The 27,743-nt window shown below is 42.7% G+C and overlaps 1 protein-coding gene across 1 annotated transcript; it reads right to left on the bottom strand.

Moving 5' to 3' along the window:
* On the bottom strand, positions 1-27,743 carry poc1a (POC1 centriolar protein A). The gene is made up of 11 exons (NM_001016608.2): positions 27,706-27,743; positions 24,244-24,328; positions 22,883-23,054; positions 20,783-20,962; positions 20,513-20,620; positions 20,078-20,193; positions 18,541-18,674; positions 17,307-17,375; positions 10,797-10,949; positions 9,050-9,223; positions 1-222 (listed from the first exon to the last, which is right to left on the bottom strand). Exons 1-11 carry the CDS (start codon positions 27,718-27,720, stop codon positions 103-105), a joined length of 1,326 nt encoding a protein of 441 aa, NP_001016608.1. The 5' UTR covers positions 27,721-27,743; the 3' UTR covers positions 1-102.

Raw genomic sequence — 27,743 nt, forward strand, 5'->3', positions numbered from 1 at the left:
TTTATTCAAAAACATTTTATTAAAAACAATACATTAAAATATTTACAATAAAAATATATATTCCACAACAAGTCAAAACCTGAATAAAAAGCAAAGCATTGATTAAAATGATGGTGTTTTTGTAGCACTGTGACTGAGTGAAACAGTTGCCTGCTGGTTGTCAATGCATTCCTTCAATTTGTCTTCTGTTAGAGAAAGCCTTTGCTCTAAAATCCCCACGGTCTGGAAGGAAGAAGAGTTTGTTTTTATATGGATTAAAAATTATACAGTCATTTTCATATAAAACTAGAATAATTGAGATATTGGTCAGGCAGGCTAAGGTGGGGGGGCAGAACAATAAGCACATACAGGCAATATATAGGCCGACAAACATTGCTGACTTGTGAACGAGTTGGTAACGTAATGGTCTGCGTTTGGGAACGCACCCCCCCCCCCCAGCCTGCTTGATCTTAAAGGGCATAACGGGTGTGCCACAACAACATGCCTTCCACACCAGGAGCTCCCTCCCAGTGCAGGTGGCCTACACCTGGGGAGGAGCAATTTTAAAAAAAAAAAAAAAAAAAAAAGAAAAGGGAGCCCAACCAGAGTGTGGGCTCTTTTAATTCCAAACTTTGATGGGGGGAATCAGTTTTAGGGTGCCCTTTAATAGTGCAACAATGTAGCATGGAAGCAAACCAATATACAACAGCTGGATGCTTGAGACAACACAAAAGTATTTGGTCAAACATCTTATGAGGACATTTAGGAGTAAGAGACATTTGTGCGGTGTATATGGCAGTGACCACACTGGACTCTTCTCTGTTCAGCTGTTAATGCATAAATAATGGTGTTTCCTAACTTATTAAGGAATGCTGAACTAACACCATACTCCAGCATCTCATGGTGGTGGTCGGCTGGCAAACACAACTTTTTGTTCTGTAGCATTTCCCTTTGGCATGCACGCTGCTACCTGGATGATGCCAGGATCACTGACCCTTGCAGCCAGCTAGTGGCTTTGAGATTTATCTAAACTTCCCTTTCTCTGGAATTTTATACAGATAAATAAAATAATAGCAGATGTTTTTCCAACTGGTGAAATAAACAGTTCACTTCATAGAACGTTTCAGTGGGAATGAGGCAACCGCAGTACAGTTTGATTTCTCTGCTCAACCATTAATGGTCCATACAAAGAACTGACGACTGGGAGACAAAGGAAGTAACAGAAAGCAGGTCTGTGATGATGCAGTGGGAAGGGTTTTATTGTTCGGGAGCTTTATATGTAGATCTTGTTGCCTAGTGAGGAAGTATGGTAAATATGTGTTTAAAACATTGGTTACCATGGAAAAGATCAACACTATAAATGTCAAATATGATTAACCCATTTGCTCAGCATAAGGGAAATGGCAAAGCTGTCATTTCCCTTGTGCTGAGCCTTTTGCCATGCAAAGGGAAAGGGGCAACAAGACCATCGCTTAATGGTGCAGAAGCATGTCAAGAGGGTGACCAAGCTAATAAAAGGGAATTGATCATTCTCATTATGTAAATAGGCTGACTAATTGCTACAAATGGAAATCCCTTGTCTGGAAACCCCCAGGTCCCATGTATCTTGGATAACAGATCCCATACCTGTATATATAAATAGGGACAGACAATACACTCCTGTCCCTGGGTGCCTTAAACTGTGCTTCTACCTGGACTGTTAGGACATACCCAACTCTCATTTGAAACACTGACTGGGACCTGAGAAGATATATGGGTTCTCCAATAAAAGGGCAATTTTTAAAGTAAGAAACCATTGTAAGCCTAGAGTGAAACCAGCACCATATAGTATTCATAATTGCCTACAAGATTCAGGGGGGGGTTCTTAAATGCTGTATATCTCTTAATGACAGAGCTTTCCAGAGAACTGATGAGTGATTGTAAGCTCTTTTGGGCAGGGCTCCCTTCACCTCCTGTATCGGTTATTGATTGCCTTATATGTTACTCTGTATGTCCAATGTATAAAACCCACTTATTGTACAGCGCTGCAGAATATGTTGGCGCCTTATAAATAAATGTTAATAATAATAATAATAATCCTTAAGGTGAAAAGAATTAGATGTGCACTGGAAGATGAATAAAAAGGGCATGTTATTTCTGTAAAGTAGTTTGGAAACTTCTGCCTTCAAATAAAAACTCCAGCCCATTCTTAGATCCTACGCAATGGGCTGCGATAAATATGGGGCTAGTTAAGAGCAATTATGCTCTGGGGCTCCCTTGTTCCTTTAAAGGGGCTATACACTCCCTTTTTAATATAAGCTGCATGAATTGAGCTTGTGCCGAACATACTTGTATATTTTCCCTACATTTTCTTTTCAACACCCTGTCTGTCTTACTGGTTCTGCCTAGTAACCATTTGCAGAGAAGTAAGTAACAAATGGACAGTCCACAGGTACATTCTCTGTTTTATAAGCTGCTTCTTATCTCATTGCCTAACAAAAATGGCATCTTAGTGAAGGAGGAGAGATTCTACATAAACAGAGCTCAATATCTCCATTCAAACAAATTACAATTTGAATGATGAGAAAAGGATTTTATGGTCATTTATCAGAGGCAGGGGTTTTAATAGGTAACGGTCACCAAAGAGTGAATCTTTTTCTGAAAAGCCAACCATCAGGCTGATCAGATTGTTTAGCCTTAGGCCAAACCACTGGATCATAGCGACAGGAATACAAGTTTTCAAAACTGCCTGATCAAAGTTTGCCTGATTTTTGCCCAGCTATTGGTTGGACAGGCTCTTCAGAGGGCCCTATACGCGGGCAGCTGCTGGCTCTATCTGAATCAGCAGCTTAAATCTGCCCATGTATGGATACCTTAACTCTTTTACTGCCAAGCACGTATGGCATACGTGCTGGCAGTAAAAGGGCTTAAACGCCAACGACGTGTCTCATACGTCGTTGGCGTTTAAGCGCTGCCCTCTGCAGCGGCGGCATGTGCCGCCGCTGCAGAGGGCTTCTAACAATGACAGCCCCCCTGGGCAATGTGCCAGGGGGGCTGTCATCAGGGTCCTGCGAGCCGATCGCTCGCAGGACCCTCCAGGAAGCAGCAGATGCGATCGCATCGCATCTGCTGCTTCCTGCTTCCTCCCTCTCCCCCAGCGCCGGCCCAAATGACGAAGGAGGCGATCGGTCTTCAGGAACAGGTAAGGACTTTTTTTTTTAATTGCATTTACACACTTTTACACACTTATACACACATTTACATACATTTATACACACTTACATACATTTACACACACTTACAGCACACATTTTAGCATTTTTTTATTTTATTTTTTTTTTTTTTTTTTTCATTTTTCACACTTTTATACACTTATTTACACTCATATACACACTTACACACTATCACACAACTTTTACACATGTACACACATGTATACACAAACACTTTGGTTTTTTTTTGTTTTGCTTTTTTTTTTTTTTTTTTTTCATATTACCACTTTGTTTTTATTTTCTTTTACCTAAAAACTGTTTATTTTGACAGCGTAACTATTGGATCAGATATTCTGGCCACTAATTACACTGTCATGTAACTTATTTTGTTGTTTCACTGATTTGCACAATTTTGTGGTTTTATCACATTTTATCCCTATATAAGTGTTCCTGATCTGTTTTTAGCGTAGCTTTGCCAGGTGTAACTTTGGTGTACAAAAATAACTTTACCTATTTTGAATTCATCAGAATGTGTACTTTCCAAAAATATATGGTTTTCTGGGGGTCACTGTATAGTTAGGGGGGGGTTACTGCACATAATACACTGACGGGGCTCTGTGTGCAAAAGCTGAGCTGGCAGGCGAGAAATCCTTATGCGCTATTTTCATTTAGGGTTCAGTACATACCGCAGACTTTGGTATATCTATGCATATTGGGCATCAAACTGTTCAGTAGGCCTCTGGTGTTCCTATTTGGGGTGACTTGCCTTTGTACGCAAGAAATTGTGTGAGATAAATGCGGCAAATTGCAACATTTTTAGGCGATTTTCTGAAATCTCATAAAAACCGATAACTTTAGGAAAGCTTTGCGGCTTGGTACTTTGGTGTAGAAAGGACTCTTTACCCTTGTTGGATTTGTCAGAATGTGTACTTTCCAAAAATATATGGTTTTGTGGGGGTCTCTGTATAGTTAGGGGAAGTTTTGGCACATAATACACTGACAGGGGGCTCTGTGTGCAAAAGCTGAGCTGGCAGGCGAGAAATCCTTATGCGCTATTTTCATTTAGGGTTCAGTACATACTGCAGACTTTGGTATATCTATGCATATTGGGCATCAAACTGTTCAGTAGGCCTCTGGTGTTCCTATTTGGGGTGACTTGCCTTTGTACGCAAGAAATTGTGAGAGATAAATACGACAAATTGCAACATTTTTAGGCAATTTTCTGAAATGTCATAAAAACCAATAACTTTAGGAAAGCTCTGCAGATTGGTACTTTGGTGTAGAAAGGACTCTTTACCCTTGTTGGATTTGTCAGAATGTGTACTTTCCAAAAATATATGATTTTGTGGGGAATCTGTATAGTTAGGGGAAGTTTTGGCACATAATACACTGACAGGGGGCTCTGTGTGCAAAAGCTGAGCTGGCAGGCGAGAAATCCTTATGCGCTATTTTCATTTAGGGTTCAGTACATACCGCAGACTTTGGTATATCTATGCATATTGGGCATCAAACTGTTCAGTAGGCCTCTGGTGTTCCTATTGGGGGTGATTTGCCTTTGTACGCAAGAAATTGTGTGAGATAAATGTGACAAATTGCAACATTTTTAGGCAATTTTCTGAAATGTCATAAAAACCAATAACTTTAGGAAAGCTCTGCAGATTGGTACTTTGGTGTAGAAAGGACTCTTTACCCTTGTTGGATTTGTCAGAATGTGTACTTTCCAAAAATATATGGTTTTGTGGGGGATCTGTATAGTTAGGGGAAGTTTTGGCACATAATACACTGACAGGGGGCTCTGTGTGCAAAAGCTGAGCTGGCAGGCGAGAAATCCTTATGCGCTATTTTCATTTAGGGTTCAGTACATACCGCAGACTTTGGTATATCTATGCATATTGGGCATCAAACTGTTCAGTAGGCCTCTGGTGTTCCTATTTGGGGTGACTTGCCTTTGTACGCAAGAAATTTTGTGAGATAAATGCGGCAAATTGCAACATTTTTAGGCGATTTTCTGAAATGTCATAAAAACCGATAAATTTAGGAAAGCTTTGCGGCTTGGTACTTTGGTGTAGAAAGGACTCTTTACCTTTGTTGGATTTGTCAGAATGTGTACTTTCCAAAAATATATGGTTTTGTGGGGGTCTCTGTATAGTTAGGGGAAGTTTTGGCACATAATACACTGACAGGGGGCTCTGTGTGCAAAAGCTGAGCTGGCAGGCGAGAAATCCTTATGCGCTATTTTCATTTAGGGTTCAGTACGTACTGCAGACTTTGGTATATCTATGCATATTGGGCATCAAACTGTTCAGTAGGCCTCTGGTGTTCCTATTTGGGGTGACTTGCCTTTGTACGCAAGAAATTGTGTGAGATAAATGCGACAAATTGCAACATTTTTAGGCGATTTTCTGAAATGTCATAAAAACCAATAACTTTAGGAAAGCTCTGCAGATTGGTACTTTGGTGTAGAAAGGACTCTTTACCCTTGTTGGATTTGTCAGAATGTGTACTTTCCAAAAATATATGGTTTTGTGGGGGTCACTGTATGGTTAGGGGAAGTTTTGGCACATAATACACTGACAGGGGGCTCTGTGTGCAAAAGCTGAGCTGGCAGGCGAGAAATCCTTATGCGCTATTTTCATTTTGGGTTCAGTACATACCGCAGACTTTGGTATATCTATGCATATTGGGCATCAAACTGTTCAGTAGACCTCCGGTGTTCCTTTTTGGGGTGATTTGTCTTTATCTGATCTTTATCAAGAAATTGTGAGAGATAAATGCGGCAAATTGCAACATTTTTATGCGATTTTCGAAAATGTCATATAAATCTGCAAACTTAGGAAAGCTTTACAGCTTGGTACTTTGTAGCAATAAGAAATATTTACCCATTATAGATTCGGGGGGATGTGTATTTTCCAAAAATATATGGCTTTCTGGGGTGAATGTACTTTTTTTGTAGCATTATCCCACATAAAGGATGTAAATGTGTTGATTTTGCAGGAGCTGAAATGATAGATCATATGGGGGTATGTTCCCATTGGGGCCCCTACATGCCACATACTTAGGTAAACCTATACATATTGGGCATCAAACTGTTCAGTGGACCCCTGGCGTTCAAATTTAGGGTGTTTTATCTTGGTACCTAACACTATGTGGGAGATAAGATGCTGCAAAGTGGAAGCTTTGAGGGGATTTTTGGAAATGTCATCAAAATTGCTAACTTTAGAAAAGCTGTGCGGCTTGGTACTTTGGAGTAGAAAGACATGGGTACCCATATTCGATTCGGGGGAATGTGTACTTTCCAAAAATATATGACTTTCTGGGGTGAGCGTACTTTTTTGTAGCTTTATCCCACATATAATGATGTAAATGTGTTGATTTTGCATGAGCTGAAATGACAGAAATGACAGTATATATGGGGGTATGTTCACATTGGGGCCCCTACATGCCACATACTTAGGTAAACCTATACATATTGGGCATCAAACTGTTCAGTGGACCCCTGGCGTTCAAATTCAGGGTGTTTTATCTTGGTACCTAATGCTATGTGGGAGATAAGATGCTTCAAAATGGAAGCTTTGAGGGGATTTTTGGAAATGTCATCAAAATTGCTAACTTTAGAAAAGCTGTGCGGCTTGGTACTTTGGAGTAGAAAGACATGGGTACCCATTTTAGATTCGGGGGAATGTGTACTTTCCAAAAATATATGGCTTTCTGGGGTGAGCGTACTTTTTTGTAGCTTTATCTCACATATAATGATGTAAATGTGTTGATTTTGCAGGAGCTGAAATGACAGAAATGACAGTATATATGGGGGTATGTTCACATTGGGGCCCCTACATGCCACATACTTGGGTAAACCTATACATATTGGGCATCAAACTGTTCAGTGGACCCCTGGTGTTCAAATTCAGGGTGTTTTATCTTGGTACCTAATGCTATGTGGGAGATAAGATGCTGCAAAGTGGAAGCTTTGAGGGGATTTTTGGAAATGTCATCAAAATTGCTAACTTTAGAAAAGCTGTGCGGCTTGGTACTTTGGAGTAGAAAGACATGGGTACCCATTTTAGATTCGGGGGAATGTGTACTTTCCAAAAATATATGACTTTCTGGGGTGAGCGTACTTTTTTGTAGCTTTATCCCACATATAATGATGTAAATGTGTTGATTTTGCAGGAGCTGAAATGACAGAAATGACAGTATATATGGGGGTATGTTCACATTGGGGCCCCTACATGCCACATACTTAGGTAAACCTATACATATTGGGCATCAAACTGTTCAGTGGACCCCTGGCGTTCAAATTCAGGGTGTTTTATCTTGGTACCTAATGCTATGTGGGAGATAAGATGCTTCAAAATGGAAGCTTTGAGGGGATTTTTGGAAATGTCATCAAAATTGCTAACTTTAGAAAAGCTGTGCGGCTTGGTACTTTGGAGTAGAAAGACATGGGTACCCATTTTAGATTCGGGGGAATGTGTACTTTCCAAAAATATATGGCTTTCTGGGGTGAGCGTACTTTTTTGTAGCTTTATCTCACATATAATGATGTAAATGTGTTGATTTTGCAGGAGCTGAAATGACAGAAATGACAGTATATATGGGGGTATGTTCACATTCGGGCCCCTACATGCCACATACTTGGGTAAACCTATACATATTGGGCATCAAACTGTTCAGTGGACCCCTGGCGTTCAAATTCAGGGTGTTTTATCTTGGTACCTAATGCTATGTGGGAGATAAGATGCTTCAAAGTGGAAGCTTTGAGGGGATTTTTGGAAATGTCATCAAAATTGCTAACTTTAGAAAAGCTGTGCGGCTTGGTACTTTGGAGTAGAAAGACATGGGTACCCATTTTAGATTCGGGGGAATGTGTACTTTCCAAAAATATATGACTTTCTGGGGTGAGCGTACTTTTTACTAGCTTCATCCCACATATAATGATGTAAATGTGTTGATTTTGCAGAAGCTGAAATGACAGAAATGACAGTTCATATGGGGTATGTTCACATTGGGGCCCCTACATGCCACATACTTAGGTAAACCTATACATATTGGGCATCAAACTGTTCAGTGGACCCCAGGCATTCATATTTAGGGTGTTTTATTTGGTTACTTTATGACCTGTAGGAGATAAGATACTATAGACTAGAAGCTTTGAAGCGATTTTTAAAAAAAATCACAAATTTTGATAAAAACCAATAACTTTAGGAAAGCATTGCGACTTGATAGTTTGGAGTAGACAGACAGTTGTGCCTATTCTGTATTCCCCAGAATCTGTTCTTTCCAAAAATGTACAATTTTCTGGGATAAACCTTCTGTTAGTGGAATTTTGGCCTTGAAATCCAAAGTATGCAGTTTTTTTGGAGCAGTGCTTTGGGAATTTGGTAGTGTACTGCTGGGAGTTTTTGACCTATACAAGTGAGAAATCTCCATAAAACTATATATATTTGGTATTGGCACGTTCAGGAGACATGGGACTTTCCAAATCAGTTGTATATTCGTGCATAAAATAATTTTTGTTTCTAGTATGTGTGATTATATTATGGAAAATTTGATTTTTTTTGCATTTTTAGACATTTAGAAGCCTATATCTTGTTACAGAATTGGAATTACACAAAAATTCTACCATATTTTGAAAGCTTAGGTTGTTCTGAAAAAAACGATATATTGTTTTCCTTGGTAAACTAAAAGTCCCCCCGAGGAAAGGCCCCTAAAGTGAAACAGTGCAAAATGTTCAAAAACTGTCTGGCAATACAAGTTCCGCTTTGACCAAAATGGCTGGCAGTAAAAGGGTTAAAACAACACTCATTTAATACTTAAAATAATAGTTCTTATGTCCTTCATATTAGGAAGCGCTCAGCTATCAGACTGGAGGCACTTACTCGTGTAAGAATGTCTAATTGCCCAACAATGTGCTCCAATGTGCTTGCAACAGTTCGAAGATTTCCATCCTCCGCCTGCGGATGATGCTGATCAATAGAACGAGATGTATAACTAAGAGGAGAACTTCTATCCTTCGCAGACATCTGAATGTGACGAGGCTCTAGGTCATCTGCCTGCAATGAATGCACAGAGGAGCTAAATGAAATGCCACACAAATTTAAATTTGAACAGAGACCAAAAATTGCAATGTAATGACTGTAACTGTTTTCTCTTAAAGGAACAGTAACACCAAAAAATGAAAGTGTATAAAAGTAACTAAAATATAATGTGCTGCTGCCCTGCACTGGTAAAAGTTGTGTTTACTTCAGAAAGTCTACTATAATTTATATAAATAAGCTGCTGTGTAGCCATGGGGGCAGCCATTCAAAGGAAAAAAGGCACAGGCACATAGCAGATAACAGATAAAACACTATTGTATTCTACAGAACTTATCTGTTATCTGCTATGTAACCTGTGCCTTTTCTCCTTTTTTCCAGCTTGAATGGCTGCCCCCGTGGCTACACGGCAGCTTATTATATAAATTATAGTAGTGTTACTGTAGCAAACACACCAGTTTTACCAGTGCAGGGCAACAGTGCATTATATTTTTATTACTTTAAAGCTTTCATTTTTTGGTGTTACTGTTCCTTTAAAGGGGACTTGTCACCCAGACATAAAAAGTGGTATAAGTAAAAAGCCTTTTTTTTAATTAAACATCAAACCCAAATCCATACCCATTATAAAGGCATTTACAATTCCCAGCTGTCAATCATATATTGGCTTCCCCTTAGGCATAGAGGTGGGGCAGGTAATTACTTTCACTTTCCATTCAGCACTCACTTTCCCCCTTCCCTCCTCATCATCTAATCATGTAGCCAGTGCATGGGTATGTGCATCAGGTCCTCCATTTTGGGGTGATACAAAGCTTGCCTTAAAGAATAAGTAAAGCTTTTTTTTCTATTAATAAAATTACTTCCCAGAATTGCCTACCTTTGTCCCTCTGTTCTTTCTGACCTGGTTCCTCAGTTACAAGCTGATCGATTCCTCTCCTTCCTTGTTCAGAGTGAAGCTCCGCCCCCACTTCCTGTTCAGGTCTCTCATTACATCGACTACCTGTAGTCGAATTGGAGAGCCTTATGCGCATGCCTGGAGGCAGCAGGAGCCAGTCTGTGCATTAGCAGGGCTTTTTTTCTTGATGAGAGACCTGAACAGGAAGTAGGGGGGGAACTTCACTCTGAACAAGGAAGGAGAGGAATCGATCAGCTTGTAACTGAGGAACCAGGTCAGAAAGAACAGAGGGACAAAGGTAGGCAATTCTGGGAAGTAATTTTATTAATAGAAAAAAAAGGTTTACTTATTCTTTAATAACAGAGCCCACAAAATGGCACCTGGCTGCTTGTTTAATTCCAAGACTGAAGGAAACAAGATTTATATTATTTATATTGTGTAAGTAAAGTTTAATTTGCTCACAGGTCCCCTTTAATGAACCACTATACAGCCTGTAAAATATTAAAAGTACAGCATTCCAGTGCTTCATACTAAGGGGAGGATTCAGCACCCGCCTGTATTTCACTTCAAAGAAACACAGTATAAAATGTCACAGCAAATTTTCATAGGAAAATATGAGAAAGAAAAGCAACACAATGTTGTATTGTTACTGATGTTATGTTATAGTAGCAATGTATTCCCCAGCACTGTACCCCATACCTGATCTGTCTGTGCATTCCTCTCCGGCCGATGTCTGTCTGCAGCTGGGACACCTGATGTGTAATCTCCCCCATTGAGGAACTGATCGTGTTGCCTGTATTTCAAGAGGTCTGCGTAGCTGGCAGAATCAAAGTTTGTTTTCCAAACCATTACCTGAAGGAGATAGATTAGGGTTCCTTGGTGCATAGAATATACTGTATTTATAAAGATAAACCAAATAAAAGAATAAGCATTTTCCTTTACTTTTTATGACTTATGATGCCGTGTATGTACAGTCAGCGCCCAGAGATCTATTAGGCTATTATTAAAGGGATACCATTATGATTTTTATGGTATCTCAGTGCATTGTGCCTGGGTCTTGAGCTTTCAGAAGGAGCCAGCGCTACACATTAGAACTGCTTTCAGGTAACCTATTGTTTCTCCTACTCCCATGTAACTGGAGGAGTCCCAAGCCGGACTTGGATTTCTTACTATTGAGTGCTATTCTGATACCTACTGGGAGCTGCTATCTTGCTACCTTTGTTCTGCTGATCGGCTGCTGGGGGGGATGAAGACTGAAGATTATCAGAGCACAGGTCACATGGCTGTGGCACCCTGGGAAATGAAGAATATGGCTAGCCCCATGTAAAAATTTCAAAATTAAATATAAAAAATTTCAATGCAGGATTCTGCTGGCGAGGCTCTATTAACTGATGTGTTTTGAAAAAAAAAACCTGAAGTCTACCTGGAGCTGCTCCCTAATTACTAGTACAGGTGTGGTACAGGTTATCCAGAATGTTTGTGACCTGGGGATTTCTGGACAAGGGGGCAATTCCGTAATATGGATCTCCATACCTTAAGTCTACTAAAATATTTTTTAAACATTAAATGAACCCAATAGGATTGTTTTGCCTCCAATAAGGATTCATTACATTTTAGTCAGGATCAAGTACAAGGTACTGTTTTATTATTACAAAGAAAAAGGAAATCATTTTTGAAAACTGAAATATTTAATTAAAATTGAGTCTATGGGAAATAGCCTTCCTGTAATTCAGAGCTTTCTGGATAATGGGTACCATACCTGTAATGTGAGCCATGGGCCAGCAATGCAAAACGAGGCTCCGAGGCCAAACAGCCAGATGCTTCACAGTTGCCTGGGATGTGGTAGAAGCATCACTCACTCACTGACCCAAGGCAAGAACTGGGGTTCAAAAAGCCGAAATTCTCTCAGCCTGCTTCTGAGCTTTAGGACTAAGACACTCAGCGCTACTAGTAGCAGCTACAAAAATACACAATGCTGATAATTTACTAATTATCTCTACGTGTGTTTTAATAGAGACAGTTGTTAGTACTGTCTATGGAAGGGCATTTTCTACTGTTTTGTAGCATGACAAGTAGCAGCTACTAAGTAGCTCTGTGTGTCTTTGCACTTAGGAATACCAGGGACTGGGTTAAATGGGATGACAATATCACTTTGATACAAATGAGACTGCATATGCAGGTATCAGACTGCATATAAAGGCACCCCTTTTATGGAAATCCAGTATCCAGAAAACAATTACAGAACTGTATTTTGACAAAATTCACATTTTTACAAATGTTTAAATGTTTTATTAGTAGACTATGGTATGGAGATCCAAGTTAGAAAAAGACCCCTTATCTGGAAAACCCCAGGTCCTGAGCATTCTGGATAACAGGTCCCATACCTGTAATTAGTTACAGGTGCACAAGATGTGTAGAAACCTTTCCAAGCTGCAAAGGTGAGCGGAAACTTTTACACGTGTTAATGTCCTGTGTCGTAAAGGAAACAAATGCAAACACTGCACTGAGTTCAAAGAGCTCTCTCTGTTTTTATAGTGGCAAAATATGTGTCATAAGTGCAATAAAAGAGGGCTTGGGTTAAATGCATGTTGTGCCTATAATGTTCATTGCAGGTTGTTAAACTGTAGAACAGGGTAAGTGACCTTCTTACACTGGCACAGAGGCTAATGCTGATGGCACAGAGGCTAATTCTGATGGCACAGAGGCTAATTCTGATGGCACAGAGGCTAATTCTGATGGCACAGAGGCTTATGCTGATGGCACACATGGCCTTTTGTCTGCTGGTGGAAAGATTGCTGATACCACCAGCTGCCGACCCAAGCATGCACACTCTTAGGGCTGCGACAGTCGGGAAGATTAGTCGCCCGCAACAAATCTCCCTTTTCAAGGGCGACTAATCTCCCCGAAATTCCATCCCACCGGCTAGAATGTAAATCACCGGTGGGATGCCATACACGGCGCCACGATTTCCCGAAATCATGGAAGTTGCCTTGAGGGGAAACTTCTGGGATTTCGGGGAAATCGCGGCACCGCGTATGCCATCGATTTACATTCTAGCCAGTGGGATGGAATTTCGGGGAGATTAGTCGCCTGCGACAAGGGAGATTTGTTGCGCGGCGACTAATCTCCCCATCTGTCACAGCCCTTAAAGCAAACAATTGGGCATACAATTTAAGATCCACTTGTTTATTGAGGTCACCAAAGCAAGCAGATCTTTCCTTCGTTTGGGACAAATTAGACCCACCTGGGCCACCTATCATAATGGGAACCTAGAGTGACTTGTTGGGAGAAGACTGCACCAAAACACCCATGTGTTCACACACACAAATGGAATAAGTATTCCCTTACACAGGGAAATATATATAATACACAAAAGACATGAATATCATGTAAATTACATCCTTATAAATGGTACTTGGGCATGTCATCAGTTATAATCTGTGCTTAGTGATGTAATTTCTGTTACATGACACACTAAAAGTCACCCATTACTTTTAGGGTGGAGACACACGGAGCTACTTAGTAGTAGCTACTTGTCTCGGCTACTAAATGCAGGAAAATACCCTGCCATAGACAATACTGAGAATTGCCTCTGTTAACACATGCAAGGGTGAAGACACACAGAGCTACTAGTAGCAGCTACCTGTCACGGCTACTAAAATAGACAATGTTGATCATTTAATTGTCTCTACATGTGTTTTAGCGAGGCAATTCTCAGTATTATCTATGGAAGGCTATTTTTTGCAATTAGACAGAGTGGCTGCTACTAGTAGCTCTGTGTGTCTTCACCCTAAAGGCAATTATAAGTAAATGATCAGCATTATCTATTTTAATAGCTTGACAAGTATCTGCTGCTAGTAGCTCTGTGTTTTCACCTTTAAAAAATGCCTTTGGCATCATACCTCATAAGGTTATGGAACTCCTCAGTAAATTAAAAGATCCTTATTTTTAACAATATGGGGCACTTTATTTGCTATATAATTGCCCTTTAAATAGCTTGGTAGTGTGGTAAAAGCAAATTCTTATCTCTAGTATGACACACATACCTTAGAAGCACTGATCATATGAGTTGAATACTACTACATGGAAATGCTGTCCCATTCATACAAGTGGGTGAGGCTTCCAAACTGAATGGCTGAACTATATTTTTGTCAGCTGCTGAAAGTAAGTAAAGGTGTTGCAGTTTGTGTTTTGTAAACCAGAAATGAGTCAGCACAAAGTAGGAAAATATTCAACCCAAACCTTAAGGGCTCTGGTACACGGGGAGATTAGTCGCCCGCGGCAAAACTCCCTGCTCGCGGGCGACTAATCTCCCCGAGTTGCCTTCCCTCTGCCATCCCACCGGCGAACATGTAAGTCGCCGGCGGGATGGCAGACGCGGCGGCGCGATTTCGCGCAAATCGCCGAAAAAGACTCGCGAGGCTTTTTCGGCGATTTCCCGAAATCGCCTCGCCGCGTCTGCCATCCCGCCGGCGACTTACATGTTCGCCGGTGGGATGGCAGAGGGAAGGCAACTCGGGGAGATTAGTCGCCCGCGAGCAGGGAGTTTTGCCGCGGGCGACTAATCTCCCCGTGTACCAGAGCCCTAAAGGCACACAGCCAGCCCTGCTCTATGGTAAAGAGTCATTAGATGTGTATTAGACTTCACTCTACATTAGGCTATAGGGCGCATTCACTTACCTTGACAATGTGTGCAAAGTGCAATTTTTTTCCCACAATGCAGTTTTCCCAGAGTTCCAGTGTCATTGCAGAGGCAACTGCATCCAGTTTTCCAAAACAGATGCAACCGGGCATGCACTTCATACAAATCAGGCACAGCTGCAACTAACATATTCTGTGTCTGCCTAGTGTAATTTCCAGCACTTCTTTCAGCACAGATGTACGTTGCCTATTGATGCAGGGTACAGAGGGAACCTCAGAGCTACTACCTGGCCAGGAGGTGGCGGTAGCTCCAGGGTTCCACTGCATCAGTAGGCGCAATAGCCAATACCTAATTCAGATAGAATTCAATAGAAGGCAGGAAGGACTGATTGGTGCTGAGAGCAACTATATGGGAGTCCAAGGAGCTAGTGATGTGTGGGTCGACTAAAACTCAACCCATACCAGACCCCAACACGAACCCTACCCCACCCAGCTAGTACCTTGTATTTATAGACCCAAGCCTATAAATCAGAGAGGCAGAAGCCAGTAGTGTAAGGTAGTGGGGCAGAAAGAGCTGGTGGAGGAACTCAACCAAAACACACGAATGTTGTGCTCAGGTTGGCCCAAACTTCAGGGTCATTACTACTACAAGGAGTGCATTTTGACACAAGAGCCTTTAATGAAAGTGGTTTTAAACACAACTGGGGGAAAAGTGCAAGTTGCCCACTGTGCTTGAAGATGTAAATGAGCTATTATGTCCTCTGGGGATGTTGGACCCAGGGCCACCATCAGAAACTATGGAGCTTTGTATAACACAAGCACGCAGTACAAAAGTTTTGGCCAGGCCACTTGTGTGCGCAATATAAACAGTTCATGTAACGCTACAATAAGCAGTTTGTATAAAGAGTTCTATTAATTAATGGGCTATTTAATGGTTAGTTCATGGTTATAATGGTTAGAGACCTGTTGGAAGTTTAAACCCTACACTCTTTCCTGCTCTGCCCTGCTCATTGCTTGATATGGAAGCTATGTGAGCTTTTGATAGCTTGCAAGTTACGCAAACTGCGTCATTTTAGGGGCCCAATAACTAGTCAGTAGTAGTTCATAAAAAAAGTAAAAACAATTGATGTGCTAATAAGTCAGTCTTTTAATTGGGAGGGGTCAGTGGAGTTTTTTTTTAACTTTTTTATGTATTGCATACAATACATAAATGATGTTGCTGTGGGGCTCAATAACCAGTCATTCCCCTTCTGGAAAGTTTATGTAGGAGATACTCATAAAATTCATTAAAATAATTTCTAATATAAACAGATGATGTTTCTCTATAATAAGCAGTGCATATAATCAATTTAAATGAATAAGTCAGTCAGTTCATTTGGGGGCAGTGGAATTTACCTTTTAAAATTCATTGGTGGTCAGTGGCGTTTGCCTGCCCCTGTCACATTTCTCTGTATTGTCTTTAGCTTGATATGCAAGTTAAGTAAGTTTCTAGGCAAGTTAAGTAAGTTTCTAGGCAAGTTAAGCAAGTTTCTATGTAACTTATGCAATTTGCAAAAGGTTCTCTGGGCCTGGCACAACTGTACCCCCTCTCCCACCCTGATGGCAGCCCTGGGGAGACTTGTACTGACAGACAGAAGGAGCCCCTGTGCAGCAGAACGTATTAAGCCCCCAGCCACTATTAAATTCAGTCACATGCTTCCACTCACTTACCTCAAGATAAGCACTTGCATTTAAACAACTACAAATAGCACTCTAACAATGAGCAGCAACAGCTCAGAAGGTCACCCTAAGCACATGCACTTTAAATGTGATTTTTGTTACTATAAATAGTGCTGTACATTTTTCCTTCATCAATCACCAAAGTCACAAAATTGGCCATATTTTCTGAAAGAGCTGGATCACCTTTAAGTTAGCTTTTAGTATGTTATAGGGTGGCCAACTCTAAACAACTTTTCAATTGGTCTTCATTATCTATTTGTTTTGTAGTTTTTGAATTATTTGCCTTTTTCTGACTCTTTCCAGCTTTTAAATGGGGGGTCACTGACACCCAGCAGCCAAAGAATATTGCTCTGTGAGACTACAATTCTATTGTTAGATTTATTACTTATTTTTCTACTCCTCTTCTATAAATATTCCAGTCTTTCATTCAAACCACTAAGGGAATTTGAGCCCTAGCAACCAGATAATTGCTGAAATTCTAAACAAAAAGTGAGATAATACACATAAAAATACACATAAATTGAAGTTAAAGACCATTTACAAAATTGTCTGAGAAAATGACTCTCTACATCATAATAAATATTAACGCAGTGGTGAACAACCCCTTTTAGGTGAATTTCTCTTGAGTGTTATTTTACAAAGGTAACCATTTAGGCTTAGGTATCTTCAGCGTGAAAGGCAGAATAACAAACTTGTAATATATATGTCTCCAGGAATGGTTCTTTCCCAGCACACCACGTAAGCTTGTTGCTACCCTATGGCACAACAGCTGGTTATGTGGCTTCATGTTTCCACACCCCTAAGGGTCTACAAAGTATTTATGAAGATTCTGTAAAATGATGCACTCACTTGCTCATCGGAGCCACCAGAGGCAAAAAATTCTCCTTCTCTAGAGAACTTCACGGAGGTAACTGGTCCCTGCAAAAACAAATTATATATGGGTTATTAAGAAAGTTCTAAATTCCATAAAACCTAAAAAAACACCATACACACACACAGAAACATTGCAGTGTATCTTGTTTTAAAGCTCACATGCCTGTATGGCAGGTCCAAACTGGCAATCTGTGGATTCTGGCAAATGCCAGAGGGGCTGCTGTAAGATGCCATAGACCAGCGGTCCCCAACCTTTTTTGCACCATGGACCGGTTTACAATAAGAACATTTTTCCACAGACCAGTGAGCAGACCACACAGAAAATCACTTATGTGCATCTTCGGCACACCACTGTGTAACTGCCAGCATCAGAGGCGCCCATTGCACCATGGTTGGGGACCCCTGCCATAGACAGTCACTATTAATCAGGGTTGGTCGGGGTGTTTGGGCCTCTGTGTACTTGAAATGCCAGGGCCTATTTTGTATCCCAGTCCAGACCTGCTGTAGGGCATTGGGAACTAGCCTCCAAGCCTGTCTGAGCTGACTTTTGTTTCCTGTGGAATCCCTGTTGCTCCTAACTATTCCTGTCATTACCAGTAAAGCATTTATGGCCTTTTGGCTTGTCAGCGATGGGATCGATTAGTGTCCCTCTTTTATTCCAATGTTTCACAAAATTATAGATTGAGATATATAAATATATGTTTAGCACACAGTGGGCTTCATTGTGATGAGTCTCAAAAAAGTATTTTGTGCTCCTAGGATCAAACACAGCATTTTTCGTACAAGGCAATATAAAAATGTACAAAACAGTAAAATTTGGAGACACCTACAGACGTAATTGTAATTTCACTAGAGATGTTTGCACTGGGTAAGGCCTGGGTGGTGGGAAAAAGTTTAAAATAGTTTCTTTCTAACCACATTCTTCAGGTCAATGGGCAGAATAACTTAATTTGTAGAGGCAATTTTAAGGCAGAGATGTTTCTGAAATTAATTCTTATAAAAGACTCCTCCCGGGACTATATTTCCTGCTACACTTCAAAGAAAACCAGCCAGTGACCCCCTATTTGAAAACTGGAAAGTTGCTGTGGAAGAAGGCAAATAATAACTTCTTTTCATATGATAATACCGGTACGTGTATGGCCACCTTAAGAGGCATTAACCACTGAAGAAGCAGCATTATTTCCCTGGCTGACAGCTGTTGTCTTCTCACCTGATGTCCATGAAGGGTGTAAAGTAATCTTCCTTCCAATAAATCAAGAACTTTCAGAGTGGAGTCGTTTGAAGCAGTGATCAGGTAATTGCCAGATGGATGAAATGAAAGAGAATTCACTACGCCACTGTGAACTGGAACAATAAATGTGATCTTTAAATAAAATCTTATTTGCTTGGGTTATCATTTTCACTTTATGAAATCTTTGTAAATAGTCACCAAGACCTGTTTGCTCACTGCTCGGAAATCATTTGAAGAAACAAGAAGTGATTATGTGATCAAATACAGCGCTGCTCGTTGTGAACTATCTGCACTTGGCTGTGTCAATAGTCTCATACTATTCCATTATCTTATCTCTTGGTTTCCATCTGGAGTTGTACTAATATATATATATATGTTACATTTTAATGAAATATCATAGATTGAATGAATCTATAGTATTAAAAAAAGCGCAGTCTTTATAGAACCAGATTACATTTTTACATAAATATATACATTTTCTCTAATTTTTTTTTTGGAGTTATCAGAGCATATTTCACCAAAACCTGTAGTTTTACTGGTTTCTTTACAAGCAACTTGGCAAATATATCTGGATATTAACCACAAACTAAGTTACAGGCTATGTTTGCTTAAAAACGGCTTCAGATATTTTTAGAGCTTTTTAAACAATGTTTTTCTGAATAATAGATCCCATACCTGTTTTATTGTTTAAAACATAAATCACAATTTCACCACTAGTGGGCCCTGATTAGTTTGCTTCTGCCATTCAGTTGCATAAAACATAAAGAACTCCCCAAAGCATGAAGTTACAGAAAAACAGTTAAACTGGTCATACTTGGGCAGATTTAGGCTGCCAATTTGGCCCTTTCAGAGCGAGTTAGCAGCTTTATGTGCCCTTGTATGGGCCCTTTTCGGCAGCTTATCTGATAGCTATGTGGTCAAAAATCAGCCAGATATGTATCGGATAGGTTTAAAAATTGGGCGAGAACCACATCAACTCATTCATGCAGTCCTCTCCCCATGGCCTGCATAGGCACCTACTATGATCTGGTCATTTGCCCAGCACAAGTTGGGCATATCAGGCAAAGATCCACTCATTTAGTGACCTTGCCAAATGAGCAGAGCCTTACCTAAAATCATTAGGTTCCTCTTTACTCTTATAATTAATTATAAGATACCATCAAAATAGACATAACTACTTAGCTATACTGCATGCCTTCAAAAACTATGAACCTTTTTTTTGTGTCTGGGACAAAGATTAAAAGACTTGCGCAAGCTCCTATTAAAGAAGTTTTTCCACTTACCCTTTAAAAAAGCCTACTGTCATGCATGGTACCCAGTGGCTGCTAGAAGCTAAGGAAAAGAACAGTCACCCTCTGTTTAGGCCTGAGCACTTGCCCCTCTCCATAGGGTGTTTGTCCCACTGACCTTCATGCCATTCAAGAAACAGACCTTGCAGCAGGGCATGAGTGCAGATATGAGTACATAGGCATTAAATTGATGTGTTGTTCATGTAATATTAACAGAAGCTAATTACCCTGGTAATGTTGGATCAGTTTATTCATGCGGATATCCCACACCTTCACTGTGTTGTCTGTTGCTGCTGCAGCTATGCAGGTACCACTTGGGTGGAAATCAACAAAGTTCACAAAACTGCAATACAAAAGTATAAGTGAATAGCATTACCATCAATAGATTTAAATGTAAATGTGTGAATAAGAATGCTTTCATTCCATTTTGATAAAGGTTTCTATTCAAGGTGCTTATCCAAGAGTCTGTGCTGAAGCACTGGTGCAGTAATAGCTCCAACACCAGCATTTCAGTGGGATTCAGGGAATGCTGTTGCTGACCTTAGTGCTCATGGCTCATGAGGTATGTACTGGTCGACTAAAGGTGGCCATACACAGGCTGATGTATTGGGCCCTTCGACAGAACACTCTTAAAATACAAAATCTATTGTGAATTTACTTACCCTCCATGTTCACAGAATGAATGTATGCACTCCCTGCTGGTTTTGTCCCATAATTTTATAGTTTTGTCATCGCTAGCAGACACTATAAGCCTTCCGTCAGGTGAAAACCTAATAGAAAAAAATAAACCAGCTTTAGATAACTCTGGTGGGATGGTAGAGGCACCATTACATCTATTAATACATGCTTAGTTTAATGACACACTGCTGAACCTAAAATTAAACTTATTCTAGAAAACAAATACAATGAAAGGAATACCATTTGATACATACTTGGCACAGCGCACCCAGTTGATGTGTTGATTCAGGGAAAAGAGAAATTTTTGCCTATGAACAGTCCATACTTTTATAGTCTTGTCATCTGATGCAGTAACTAATGACTGCCCATCCCCAGAGAAGCTTACACTTCGTACGGTGCCGGTGTGGGCTTTGAATACTGTGGATTCTCCTTTCCTGGAAAAAAAGCACAAAGTGTTAAAGAACAGAACTGGGTTAAGGTATGGAGCTGACATGCATGAAGAATAAAGTAAGGCTGACGCTGCAGGTAAGACAGGAACATAAGCCAGTCTGGGTGGTTTAAACTTATAAAAAGGATCAGTGTTATTTTAATTAACCACATGTTGCAAGTGAACAGGTAAATTCCCAATAAACAAATAATAGACTGTGAGGAAACTGGCTCATAGCACATTCTCCACCACAGCTTTCTAGCCAGCAGTGCAGCACTTGGACCTGACCATATAACTGGTCATTTGCTTTAATGGAAACCCCCTGTTACTGCTGGTGACAGAAGGATTTCGTCTGGAAACGCAGCCGGCATGGTTGGGTTTGGGAACACCATTTGCTATGAGCCTTACATTGTAGAATGGGGACTTGTGAGCCACACCCTGCACCGGCCCAGAGTACTAGCAAGCGATCCTCTACTTCCCTTCTTTTTTATTTTTTTTTTAATAGCAATTTTTATTCATTTTTCTTGCACATTATTACAGAGGTAATATGTGATAACCAAAGAAGAGGGGGTAGAACAGAGAGTAGAAAAGGAGGGTCCAGAAGTTCTTCCCTTCTTTTTTAGAAATCCCATATGCACTGTAGGATGGAAAAGCTGGATTTTGTTTGTTTAGGTTTGGCTTTTCACTCTACTGTACATGCACTCCTGTTCCAATACAAGAGAAGCAGGAAGAGGATCCTCACAAGTACCCCAGGCAGGGGCAGTTTTCTGATATCAGGAGCACCTAACATTTGGCACCCCCAGTGACTGAACCTTTCCTTCTCCTTTATGCTGCTTTAACTTGGAAAAGAACTGCACTTCATTTTCCTTCCTGGACTTGTGGGAGTACTGTGTCTGTCAGAATGTTTACTCACTCCTTAGCGGTGTGGTGACTTGGAAAACAATGTGAGATTAAGGGCTAAAAACACCAGAAAAATAAAAGGTTTTCCACACATTTAATCACAAGACCTGATTAATGAAGAAATTACCAAATTAATTTTCCAACTTGTAGTGGGCTGTTTTGGTGATTGTTTGTCACTGACAACTGCCCTTATATTCATAATTTAGCACCAATGTTCATAAATCAGCCCCACCATGTACTATTCCTGGAATGTGTGTTTACTTCCAAAGCTCTAATACAGTTTATTTAAACAAACTACAGCTATGCCATAGGCTACCATTTATGTTGCTGTAGGGACCACATTTGCAAAGCACACAATAAATGCACCGATTAGAATACAATTTTTCATGGAGGTAAACAGGGGTCAAATGTTAAAAAAATAAGGGGTAATTTATTCAGCACTTATCCTCTGTCAATCTGCAGAGCATAGAATAACCATACTATGTACCATACTACAAACATACTTTGTAGTATGTTATAGAACGTCCTATTCTCAGCAATTTTCAGTTGGTCTTCATTTGTTTACAGTTATCAAATGGGGATGACTGACCGTAGCAGCCAAAAAAACTACTTAGGCTACAATTTTGTTTTTGTTATTTTTAAGTTATTATCTTTGTATTTCTCTTTCTATTCAGGCCATCTCCTATTTATATTCCAGCCACTCATTCAAACCACTGCCTGGTTGCTAGGGTAAACTGAACCCTAGGAACCAGATACCGGCTGAAATTTCAACCTGGAGAGCTGATAAACAAAATTATGAAAAAAACCCACTCTAAATAAAAACAAGTTTGATAAATACACATGGGATATTGCCACAGCAATGTCTGGTGATCAAACAGTGATATGTGGTGTATTTGGATACACCGTATACTTTGCTATATAGGCCACTATTTAAATGATGGTTCTGGCATGGACAAGCACTACCAATGATAGTAAACACATTTATAGCCACCAGAGGGCTCTGAAACATAACAACTTTTCCACTTACACACTTGGGACCCATAAACGAACTGTTTTATCTCTGGATGCAGACGCAATAAGGTGACCTGAAGGAGAGAAATCCACTGACAGTATTGCATCTTTATGCCCCACAAATCGATAGGCTCTCATTTGGGGTTTCATGTTCCATATCATCAAACAGGAATCCATGGAGCCACTTGCTGTGAAAAGAAATAGACTGGTATTATTCGCAGAGCACCAAATCCAACAGCCACAACAATTAATTATAACAAGTACAGGTATGGGACTGGTTATCCAGAATATCGGGACCTGGGGTTTTGGGGAAATTAGTCTTTCTGTAATTTGGATTTCCATACCTAAAGTCTACTACAAATATCCCTGCCCTGTAGAGCTTACAATCTAAATGGGAGGGTAACCACAGACACAAACAGGAGGGTATTAGTGCTGCAGGTTACAGTGGGTGACATTGCTATATAAATGCCAGTTCCCAGTTCAGGTGGCTGTGCGAGTGCCCCAGGAGGGAGTCTTTGAGTTTAGTTCTGAAGAGAGTGAGGGAGGATTCTCTCTGTAAGAATTAAGGGATGGCATTCCAAATATAATGGTGGCCACACACGTGGCGATTTCCGATCTTTCGGTTGCAAGAAAGATCGTACAATCGGCCACTAACCTTCAGGGCTGAAACGGCAGATAAGGTAGAAACAATAGGATTTCTACCTCCTTCTGCCAATTTAGCCCTGAAGGCCTTCTATGGCGCCCAATCAAAATCTTTTAACCCGTCCGATCGGCGAGTCGACCGATATCGGCAGCCTCCTGCACCGAATATCATACGATATTATCGGTGTATGTATGGCCAGCTTAAGGGGCAGCAAGGCAGAAGGGGGGGAACAACCAAGTTGCCCAGGAACGTATGGAGACACAAGAGAAGAGATGTAGTGAGGGGCAAAGGAATAAAGGGCTTTGAAGGTTGTTGTTAGGAGTTCGCAAGTTATTCTTTGTTTAATGGGAAGCCATGATAAGGACTGCCCTAGATCCTATGATAAACCATCCAATCACACAAAATCACAAAATGCATTAGGAAGAAAAAGCTCAGGGACCATGGAGCACTAATATACCTCTGTCTTTTTTAGTATGGTTGATTTTTTTTGAATTTTGGATAAATGCATAATTGTTTTGTGCACCAAATAAACGTTTCATATGTAAATCCAAGTCATATGCGCCATAATGAATCTGGAACTCTCTAAAAGGCCAGAGGCTGGTGATATTGGCTCTCACCAATAGGGCACTTTGTAAGTACTGAGGTCGGTAGCATGATGAACAAAAGGATAACATAATACTGTATAGAGTAATAATATGGGGAATTATGCAGAATTCTGCATTCTGACAAATTACCCAGTTGCTTAGTGTTGGGATTGAAGTCCACGGTAGTAACTGTATCTCTGTGGCCTTTAAAGTGTCTCTCAAGGGAAGGATCTTCCTAAAAACAAAAATACAAGGTCTTTATCAATAATTTTTATTTGCATTTTAACTGTTACAGAGCGGATGTCAAAATAAAGCCGTTTTGTACTGAACAGTATATATCCATAAAAGGGAGAAAAATGGAGAGAAGCAGTCACACTTTTAGTAAATAATGGGGCCAAAGTATGAATAAAAAGAGGCAGAACAAAGAACTACAAAATTAGCTTATTTTTAAATTTACAGAATGATATTGCCTTTGAGGTCCCATATTATAAATGAAATTTAGAAGGGTTATCATCTGTGGGAGAGCAGTTTATGTATAACCCAAATAAAATTTGCAATGACTCTTACTTGCCTTGACTGTTATTTCAATAATTGGATAAAGTTTCTGCAGTCTGGAAAGAATAAATATACCAGGGTTCCCATACCTTCCTAAATGTATTATGCTTATCTGTAAATACACTAGTTTGCCTTTCATTAACCATGATCTGGTTCAATTTATTTTTAAAGTGGGAGATGAGGATGTTGATGATATTGCCATAGGCAGCCCTGCTGCTGGGTGACATGTTTTCATGCAACCCTTAAATTTGTGACCCATGGAACATAGATGGAATGAAAAAATGACCAGCCTTCCTAATATTTTTCCCTCTAATAATAACTTCTGCATCAAGCATTGTTTTTACTGTCCTGCTATAATACCAGGTGGTCACCCTACCCCCAGCCCCTCGCTGTCCCTTCTCCCCCCTCAGCCCCTTGCTCAAGCTTGAGAAAGGGGTCATCTTGCCCCGAAACATTGCACTTCCGCAATAAAAACTTAAAGGGCTTGTTCCCTTGTTTGCAGCTCTGAGTGCCACTTGCTTTTGTTGTTACATTGGATTCTAGAGGGTGCCGATCCCTTTAGCAGTGAGCACCAGGCGTTGAATTTTTGGAGAGCCTGGGTGTGCGGGAACGATCTCTGTTGAGTACTGTACCTACTCAACACCCAGCCCCTCGCCGTACCTACTCAACCCCCAGCCCCCCGCTGTACCTACTCACCCCCCAGCCCCTCGCTGTACCTACTCACCCCCCAGCCCCTCGCTCTACCTACTCACCCCCCAGCCCCTCGCCGCCCTTCTCCCCCCCCAGCCCCTCGCCGCCCCTTCTCCCCCCCAGCCCCTCGCCGCCCCTTCTCCCCAGCCCCTCGCTGTCCCTTCTCTGCCCCCCCCAGCCCCTCGCTGTCCCTTCTCTGCCCCCCCAGCCCTCTCTGTCCCTTCTCTCCCCCCCCAGGCCCTCTCTGTCCTTCTCCCCCCAGGCCCTCTCTGTCCCTTCTCCCCCCCCCAGCCCCTCTCTGTCCTTCTCTCCCCCCCCAGCCCCTCTCTGTCCCTTCTCTCCCCCCCCCCAGCCCCTCTCTGTCCCTTCTCTCCCCCCCAGCCCCTCGCTGTCCCTTCTCTGCCCCCCCCAGCCCCTCGCTGTCCCTTCTCTGCCCCCCAGCCCCTCTCTGTCCCTTCTCCCCCCCCAGCCCCTCTCTGTCCCTTCTCTCCCCCCCCAGCCCCTCTCTGTCCCTTCTCTCCCCCCCCAGCCCCTCTCTATCCCTTCTCTCCCCCCCAGCCCCCCTCTCTGTCCCTTCTCTCCCCCCCCAGCCCCTCTCTATCCCTTCTCTCCCCCCAGCCCCTCTCTATCCCTTCTCTCCCCCCAGCCCCTCTCTATCATTTCTCCCCCCCAGCCCTCTCTATCCCTTCTCTCGCCCCCCCAGCCCCTCTCTGTCATTTCTCCCCCCCAGCCCCTCTCTGTCCCTTCTCCCCCCCCAGCCCCTCTCTATCATTTCTCCCCCCCAGCCCCTCTCTATCCCTTCTCTCCCCCCCCAGCCCTCTCTGTCCCTTCTCCCCCCCCCAGCCCCTCTCTATCCCTTCTCTCCCCCCCCCAGCCCCTCTCTATCCCTTCTCTCCCCCCCCCAGCCCCTCTCTGTCCCTTCTCTCCCCCCCCAGCCCCTCTCTGTCATTTCTCCCCCCCAGCCCCTCTCTATCCCTTCTCTCCCCCCCAGCCCCTCTCTGTCCCTTCTCCCCCCCCCCAGCCCCTCTCTATCCCTTCTCCCCCCCAGCCCCTCTCTATCCCTTCTCTCCCCCCCAGCCCCTCTATCCCTTCTCTCCCCCCAGCCCCTCTCTGTCATCTCTCCCCCCCAGCCACTCTCTATCCCTTCTCTCCCCCCCAGCCCCTCTCTATCCCTTCTCTCCCCCCCCCAGCCCCTCTCTGTCCCTTCTCCCCCCCCCCAGCCCCTCTCTATCCCTTCTCTCCCCCCAGCCCCTCTCTGTCATTTCTCCCCCCCAGCCCCTCTCTATCCCTTCTCCCCCCCCAGCCCCTCTCTGTCATTTCTCCCCCCCCCAGCCCCTCTCTATCCCTTCTCCCCCCCCAGCCCCCTCTCTGTCATTTCTCCCCCCAGCCCCTCTCTATCCCTTCTCCCCCCCCAGCCCCTCTCTGTCATTTCTCCCCCCCAGCTCCTCTCTGTCCCTTCTCTCCCCCCAGCCCCTCTCTATCCCTTCTCCCCCCCCCAGCCCCTCTCTGTCATTTCTCCCCCCAGCCCCTCTCTATCCTTCTCTCCCCCCCAGCTCCTCTCTATCCCTTCTCTCCCCCCAGCCCCTCTCTATCCCTTCTCTCCCCCCCAGCCCCTCTCTATCCCTTCTCTCCCCCCCAGCCCCTCTCTATCCCTTCTCCCACCCCCCAGCCCCTCTCTGTCCCTTCTCTCCCCCCCAGCCCCTCTCTGTCCCTTCTCTCCCCCCCAGCCCCTCTCTATCCCTTCTCCCACCCCCCAGCCCCTCTCTGTCCCTTCTCTCCCCCCCAGCCCCTCTCTATCCCTTCTCCCACCCCCCCAGCCCCTCTCTGTCCCTTCTCTCCCCCCCAGCCCCTCTCTATCCCTTCTCCCACCCCCCCAGCCCCTCTCTGTCCCTTCTCTCCCCCCCAGCCCCTCTCTGTCATTTCTCCCCCCAGCCCCTCTCTATCCCTTCTCCCCCCCCCAGCCCCTCTCTGTCATTTCTCCCCCCAGCCCCTCTCTATCCCTTCTCTCCCCCCCAGCCCCTCTCTATCCCTTCTCTCCCCCCCAGCCCCTCTCTATCCCTTCTCTCCCCCCCAGCCCCTCTCTATCCCTTCTCTCCCCCCCAGCCCCTCTCTATCCCTTCTCCCACCCCCCCAGCCCCTCTCTGTCCCTTCTCCCACCCCCCCAGCCCCTCTCTGTCCCTTCTCTCCCCCCCAGCCCCTCTCTGTCCCTTCTCTCCCCCCCAGCCCCTCTCTATCCCTTCTCTCCTAGCCCCTTGCTTTACTTGCAGCCCCAAGAGAGTATAAGGATAGAATAGCTGTAAATGACAGCAGGCGCAAATCGCAGTGGCACAACTGCTGGGAAATAAGCAGCAAGCAATGACAACTTACCGGCTGCCCGGCCATGGTCACGGCGGCTCTATATCCTG

The sequence above is a fragment of the Xenopus tropicalis genome, chromosome 4, assembly GCF_000004195.4.
Source record: "Xenopus tropicalis strain Nigerian chromosome 4, UCB_Xtro_10.0, whole genome shotgun sequence".
Taxonomy (NCBI): domain Eukaryota; kingdom Metazoa; phylum Chordata; class Amphibia; order Anura; family Pipidae; genus Xenopus; species Xenopus tropicalis.

Excerpts from the sequence above, each read along its gene's own strand:
- poc1a (NM_001016608.2), bottom strand. Across the intron at positions 17,376-18,540 it reads ACACCCTTCATGGACATCAG|GGACCAGTTACCTCCGTGAA; the intron begins GTGAGAAGACAA and ends TTGTTTTTGCAG. Across the intron at positions 223-9,049 it reads AATTAGACATTCTTACACGA|ACCGTGGGGATTTTAGAGCA; the intron begins GTAAGTGCCTCC and ends TCTTCCTTCCAG.